This window comes from Triticum aestivum, chromosome 4A, assembly GCF_018294505.1.
Source record: "Triticum aestivum cultivar Chinese Spring chromosome 4A, IWGSC CS RefSeq v2.1, whole genome shotgun sequence".
NCBI lineage: Eukaryota > Viridiplantae > Streptophyta > Magnoliopsida > Poales > Poaceae > Triticum > Triticum aestivum.
Genome location: NC_057803.1, coordinates 82,682,356 through 82,688,974, shown reverse-complemented (window position 1 = coordinate 82,688,974; position 6,619 = coordinate 82,682,356). Strand labels below are relative to the sequence as shown.

The 6,619-nt window shown below is 44.1% G+C and overlaps 1 protein-coding gene across 3 annotated transcripts; it reads right to left on the bottom strand.

Moving 5' to 3' along the window:
• Positions 1-1,710: 1,710 nt before the first annotated feature.
• Positions 1,711-6,236, bottom strand: LOC123085281 (peptidyl-tRNA hydrolase ICT1, mitochondrial). 3 transcript variants are annotated; one of them, XR_006439666.1, is made up of 8 exons: positions 5,876-6,236; positions 4,689-4,748; positions 4,114-4,196; positions 3,876-3,940; positions 3,773-3,806; positions 3,591-3,661; positions 2,118-2,273; positions 1,711-2,033 (listed from the first exon to the last, which is right to left on the bottom strand). XR_006439666.1 is itself a non-coding variant. In XM_044506900.1 (7 exons), exons 1-7 carry the CDS (start codon positions 6,159-6,161, stop codon positions 2,183-2,185), a joined length of 690 nt encoding a protein of 229 aa, XP_044362835.1. In that variant the 5' UTR covers positions 6,162-6,236; the 3' UTR covers positions 1,711-2,182. The 3 variants fall into 3 exon arrangements, 1 of the variants encoding a protein (XP_044362835.1); XR_006439667.1 differs by having other exon boundaries at positions 1,711-2,000; XM_044506900.1 differs by having other exon boundaries at positions 1,711-2,273.
• Positions 6,237-6,619: the final 383 nt, after the last annotated feature.

The following is a 6,619-nucleotide window of genomic DNA, read 5'->3' as shown; positions in this document are numbered from 1 at the left end:
ACATGCTTCGAATGCGTTGATCACCATTTTCCATGCTTGTGAAGACCTCTAGGAACAGGTGGTTACTAGAAGATAGCATCCACACCTTTGTGGAAGAGCAAGTTACCATGTTCCTTCATCTCGCCGGTCATAATCAGACGTTCGGGGTTATTCACAACACATTCAAGAGATCCAATGGGACCATTTTCTCGGTATTTCGAGCAAGTGTTGTATGCCGCTGGGGAGCTCAAAGGAGATATGATCAAGGCACCAACCGAGCAAACTCCGCACAAGATCTGCACAAGCCCAAGATGGTATCCGTATTTCAAGGTGAGCAGTGCTTGTATTTCGTGCCATAACATGCTTACAATGTTGTCATACAGCCATAAGAACACGTTTTCACGCCATCACATGATTGTATTGGCGCCATAAATGATACTCACATCATTGCTAGAGTGTTGAGGACACATGCAACAACATATAGGGGTAGAAAGCACCACACTAGCCAGAATGTGCCTACTGCCGTTGATTTCAATCTGAAGTTCACGTATGTGTTGGCTGGCTGGGAAGGATCAACCATGATGCTAACTTTCTTGCTGACAGCATGACAAGGCAAGATGGCATCAATAGTCCCGGTGGCGAGATCTACCTAGGAGATGCTGACTATGGATCTCGCACTGGTGTTCTTCAACCCTTCAGGAAAACCAGGTACCATCTAAACGCGTTCTTTTCTAGGAATGCACAAGAATTGTTCAATTTCAGACACTCCAACCTTAGAATCATGGTTGAGAGGACATTTGGAGCTCTCGAGAATTGATTTAGGATCCTAGATTAGAAGTCATTCCACCCTTACCTCACTCAAGTTAAGCTTGTTCTTGCTTGGTGCATTTTGCATAACTGGATCCTACAATGGGGTTTTGATGAGCTGGTGCCGGAGGAGGAAGATGTGACAGCCAATGATGATCACTCCGGTCATGGTGTGGAGGCACGTGACAATGAAGTTTGGAAGAGCAAAATGTTGGAATGGGCTGAGACAATATGGGCAAATAGAGGAACTACAAAGATCTAAAGAACAACAACAGCAACAGAGGAAGATGAAGATGAATAGGAGAACAAGAAGCAGTAGCAAAGGACCCCCCCCCCCCCCCCTATTTCATCATCGATGAACTATCCCCTATTAAGGCCGCGTTCCACAGTCATCCGCGGAGCGGAGCGGGCTTTAATCAACTCCGCAAATTATGGCCTTAATCAACTGGATTGCCGCTCCGCTCCGGCGCGGAGCGGAGGGAATCCAAACACGGCTTAAGCCACATGGTTATTAACTTGTAATGCTATTTGTTAGGAGTTAGGATGAGCTGCTATTTCATTGCAAAACTGTTTAATTCCTACTGTATTTGTGGTGTGATGGTCCAATAATGCAGTGTGTAGTATGTGGTAAGGTCACCACAGATGCAATGTGAACTGTGAAGTGAGGAGAGGTGAGCACACCACATGCCGTGCTCAACCAAATACCGTGTTTTGCAGGTTCACAGCCTTAAACTCGGTGAGCATGACAACCAAACGCCAGGCATGAAAGTGCTCAGTGGTGCGATGCAGGGTACCAAATGATGTGCAGAACATGTTTTTACCCTGCATTAGCTCAGCATGTCCCTACTCGGCCACAGATGCAAACTATAAAAAATCGATGTGAGCAACCAAACGTATCCACATACTACTAGATTTCTAGTCCAGTGAACATGTGATGCATCTGATATATTCAGGGTTCAGGACCAACGATGTGTACAGTGCGTGTTGGGACAGAAGCAATGTTTCTCGTCAGGCGCTGGTTTCCAATGGATGAAACAAAAACTGTCTGTGAAGCTATCCCCACCAAGATGCCATCACACTTTTCGGCTCTTGTTCTTTTTTACATTTACTATGAAAACAAGAACTGGCTGTAACAACGACCTAGTATCTTCACCAAGATGCCTTCACCATGCTACTGGCGCAAGACTCCGCTGAAGGTACGTCCAAGAAACACGCTGAGAAAATGCCAGTAATCAGTGCCTCTGAATCTGTGCAGTATTGATGTTACTGACATATAGACATCAGGAAACTAGTACAAAATGGAGATTAAGGGAAACCAGAGCAGCAGTTACCATGCAGAAGACTTGATCACATCAGTACAACAGGTAAGAGAGAAGGCGCTTTTGTTATCCTGCAATCAGTCCCAGCTGGGTTTGCTCCTCCTCGATTCTTTCTTCTGTGAGAGTACCTTCTTGTTTTGCATTCTGTTCCTCTCAGCGGCTGCAGCACTACAATAATACATAGATCAACTGAGTCAACGAGTGTAGTTTGGCAATTTTATCTTCTCATGTGTTATTCAGAGATGAAACGGCATATATTTCAGGCCAGTTTTGGTGGCCCATTTATCGCCACAAGTTAGAGGCAAAAAATTGGCTAAGCAATATGCCTATGGCAAGCAGGTTAGGTAGGCATTACATGCCATAGTTGTGGAAGCAAACCAAATAGCTGACATAGTAGGGCAAACAAAGAACCAAACATGCCTGACTCCACGAAACATGGACCTTGGGCCTAAGAAAGTGTGACAAGTCATAGTTGTAACAAGTAACCAATATGGAGAACGAGAATAAGGTTAGGGTCATGTTTGGTTTGAATCCTCACATTCCAAGAAAAAAAGCATGCCACAGATTTGTGCTGAGCAAATCATCTACCACAAGTGTTGGTGCGTGGCAGGTTTTCGCACAGATCAGAAATGACACGAGGCTAAGGAACTGTACCCATGGCATGAACATTGGTTTAGACAGATGGTGTCTACAATACCACTCCAGACAACACATACAGCAGTTTGTTCTGTAACTTGTCTATTTTTTAGACAATGTCCATACAATGGCAAAATCACCGTCTGTAAGTTGTCTGAAAAAATCCTACAGACCGTCTGTAGAGACAAACTATTTCTCTCTACTTTCTCTTTTCTCACATCACTAAAATTCCAACGTGGCACCCCTTACAGATGGCTGACTAGATACTGTTGCACATGCCCTAATAGGCAGGACATGATACAAGGCTAGGAACGGATGGCACCCTACAAGTATGGCCAGGGGCGGAGCATCGTGGAGACCAAACTGGGCCCTGGCAGGGTTTCCCATATATGGCCAATTTAGTGCTATGGCCCGTGATCTACTGCTTGGTTTTGTGGCTCGTGTGTTGCTTTGGCCCATTAGTTCAGCAACTAGCCCGGTCTTTGGTGTGGTTGACGCTCCACCACCGAGTGTGGCAACAAGCGAAACAACAGCCTAAAGAAAGTCAAACTCGCCTAAGTGAGCTGTGGCAAGTTGTGGCTTCAAATCAAGTATACTCAGCAAATAGCAAGTGAACCAAGCATCCCCTTAGAGTATACATGTACAGAAGGTTTCAACGATATCTACACTTTTTTTTTGCGGGTAACGATATCTACACTACATGACACCTTTTACAATTTCCTTAAATGACTTGCACTTATATAAACAAAAGAGCTAGCTCAGTTAAGATTAGCTCATCAGTTGCTACTTGTGTGGAGTATTGGTGCCTAAATAAATTTGAAGGAAGCAAATGGCCAGAAAGCAGCTTACATTTTTTCAATTTTCTTCTTTTGCTCTTCTGAAGGCGGTGGGGGAACATATGATGCAGCATCAATGATCGCCTGTTATCAAATATTTAATGAGTACGCTATATGGAAAAGGGGCAACAGCAATATGGACCCTATGCTATGCGAATTGCTTCTAGACAAAGATTTGAAATGGATGAGGTGTACCTGTATTTTCTGCAAAGCATCTTCAATATTGCCCCTAAGGTGATAAACATGTCAATTGCTGTCCAAATAAGACAACAAAAAGAAATAGCTAAGTGATATTTACTTCTGTGTCCTAGTTTTCGTAGAAGACATCACAAGTTCACCATCCTTATTTATCCTGTTCTTTTCCTGGGCGTACAGAAATTTAAATTGTAACGACCTCTCTAAATATGAAATATAACACAAAAATGCATACAAGAGAAAGCAGATAATATGATGCATCCATTAAAGGTAGACAACATAATACAGAAGACATGATAGCAACATAAACAGATAAGATGTGTAAATTAAGGTTTTCAAACCGTTTGCAATATCCGTTCCTTAATCCTCTCTCCGAGCCAATGAGCTTTCTCAACATTGAACCGCATGTCAACCTTTGTATTAACTGCAAAATAGTGGTACACATTTTAGCGTGAAGTGGTAACATCAACATCCTTAAGTAATCACTATCTGGACATCCTTAATATAAAGAAATGGAGAATCTGGTTTGAGGGACTGGATGGTTAATGGACGGAACCATCCTAGCTCTGAATCCGACCCAGTTGTTTGGTTTGACAAATGGAATACATTTGGCAAATTTAATGGACCATCCAATGATGGACTCACCCCATCCTAGGACAAGGTGATCCCTAAGATAAAACACCCCATCAATGGGCCAACAGCAATTATTTGAACATGACAAGTGATGAAACAAAACGTGCTACTGCTGAATTGGAATTGTTCAACAAAACAGACCAGTCATTAGTTTCACAATGCTGAACCAACAACAATTCAGATATACTCCCTCTGTCACAAAATAAGTGACTCAACTTATTTTGTGACGGAGGGAGTACTAGGCAATGCAGTGATAAATAAGGAGAATGTACAGACAGCAAACCTTTGTTAACATTCTGACCACCCGCGCCCCCACTTCTTGCAAAGCTAACAGTAACATGATCTGCACACATAAAGTGGGTTACTTTAGACCAGCTGGCAACCCACGTAACGGTTGGATACATAGTCATCAGGAATCAAACGTTTAGAAATGTCACTGGGATACAGAATGCAGAACTAATACTGTTGACACTGGGGGAGCTATGTGAGGGCTAAACTGTGCCATGGCCCGCTCAATCCAAAACATATGTATAATAGCCTAGTTGGTGAGCAAAAACAATGCCTATGTACGAGTGAAAGCTTAGATTGGCCTGCCCTGGTTTTTTGTTGTAGCTCCGCTACTGACTGTTGACATAAATACTTGTAAGGTATGCTATATATATGATCGCAGTTTAGCGAATTCTTCAAACTATTTTCCTTCTTCCAGTTCATAGTCAAATACCTGCAACAAGCCGTGACAAGAATATGCATTTTACTTGCAACTTGCAACAATCAGACCAGATGTTCCATTACCTCTTACATGAACTTACAGGTTAGATAAAGCAATTTACTAACCAAAAGCTCATTATTACCTCATATCTGTACCTAATATTTACTTTCTTTTTCTTCGCTTCAAGCTGTAAGGCAAGCAAGCTAGCTACTTCTCAAGCTTAATTAACTTGGTTTCCACAGTACCAGTTTCTGCTTAATAAAAGCAGATTGGCAACAGAGCAAGCAAACAAATCAACTTCATAGCTAGCATTCACCACACCGCCAGCTTACAAATTCTTTTGTGCTACGAAAATGCCAGTAGAACGATGTCCTTAGCATGAAATGTATGCATAAGTAGCAGATACACATACACTTGAACGAGCAATCAGGAGGGGCAACTCCGTAGAGGCAGACGGCTAGGTAGAATGGACTTAGGACCCAAATCAGATGCACATTTCTCACTCTATAAATAGCATCGTTACTGCAAAGGCATCACAATCCTCCTTAGCAAATATGGCACCTCGTGATCCCCATCTTCTATGTTCCTAGTCATAAGCTACAACTTTAAAAGTCTAAATCTCAATACAGGCTATTTCCTAATATTTGAAAAGCGCTACTTACTACTCCATTTCTAAAGCATGAGCAATCAATTCGGATTTATGTACCAATGATAGTAGTACTACAACAATGGGGCAAATTAGGGCGGTTGGGATGAGTTACCCATGGTGATCTTGGGGGCGGGATCAGAGCCGGCTGAGGCCGCGCGCTCCTCGGCGTCGCGCATCACCTGCTGTGCCAGTGCTAGTCGCGCTGACACCTTCTTACCCCTGCCGTCGCCGGCCTCGGCCGCCGAGCATCGGAGATGGACCAACCCGACCCTGGCAACGCTCAGGCCCAGGCCCAGGCCCGGGCTCGGGGAGGGGAACAGGGGCCCTCGGAAGAGAAGAGAAGGGACGTGACAGAAGCCGAGCCGTAGGAGGCGGGCGCTCCGCATGGCGGTCGCCATTAGCCTTTCTGTGGAGGGAGACGAGTATCGAGCGACGAGACGGACCGGAATGGCACGGGGGCATACGGCAGCAAGGCGAGGAAGAAGAGGTAGAAATTTATTTGGGCTTAAAGGGCTTCGGTGGTCATCTGCGTCCGCTCATGGGCCGGCATCAGAGGTAGCCCGGACCTCGTAGTTGATTTCTCGAAACAGAAGCATTTGCAGGCTTTCTCAAATGACCACGGCCACATGCTAATCATTTTAAAGCCGGAGCACGGGCGGTGAATATGCGCATACAAACTGGGCCGACCCATTTATTTTTATATTCGATCGCTGGCATGCGACGCTCGCGAGCGAACGATCGCTTCGCTGGTTCGAATCCTTTTTTCTCTTCTGATTTATTGTTTCTTCACCGGTTTTCTGAGTTTCTTTTGTTTTTTCACCAGTTTTCTGAGTTTTTTTTTGTTTTTTCACCGGTT

Bases quoted from the DNA above. Each gene is read 5' to 3' on its own strand.
- LOC123085281 (XM_044506900.1), bottom strand. From the start codon at position 6,161: ATGGCGACCGCCATGCGGAGCGCCCGCCTCCTACGGCTCGGCTTCTGT. The intron at 4,197-4,688 runs GTTTGCTGTCTG...ACTATTTTGCAG, and splicing joins TGGTCAGAATGTTAACAAAG to TTAATACAAAGGTTGACATG. The intron at 3,662-3,772 runs GTACACCTCATC...ATTTGATAACAG, and splicing joins ATGCTTTGCAGAAAATACAG to GCGATCATTGATGCTGCATC.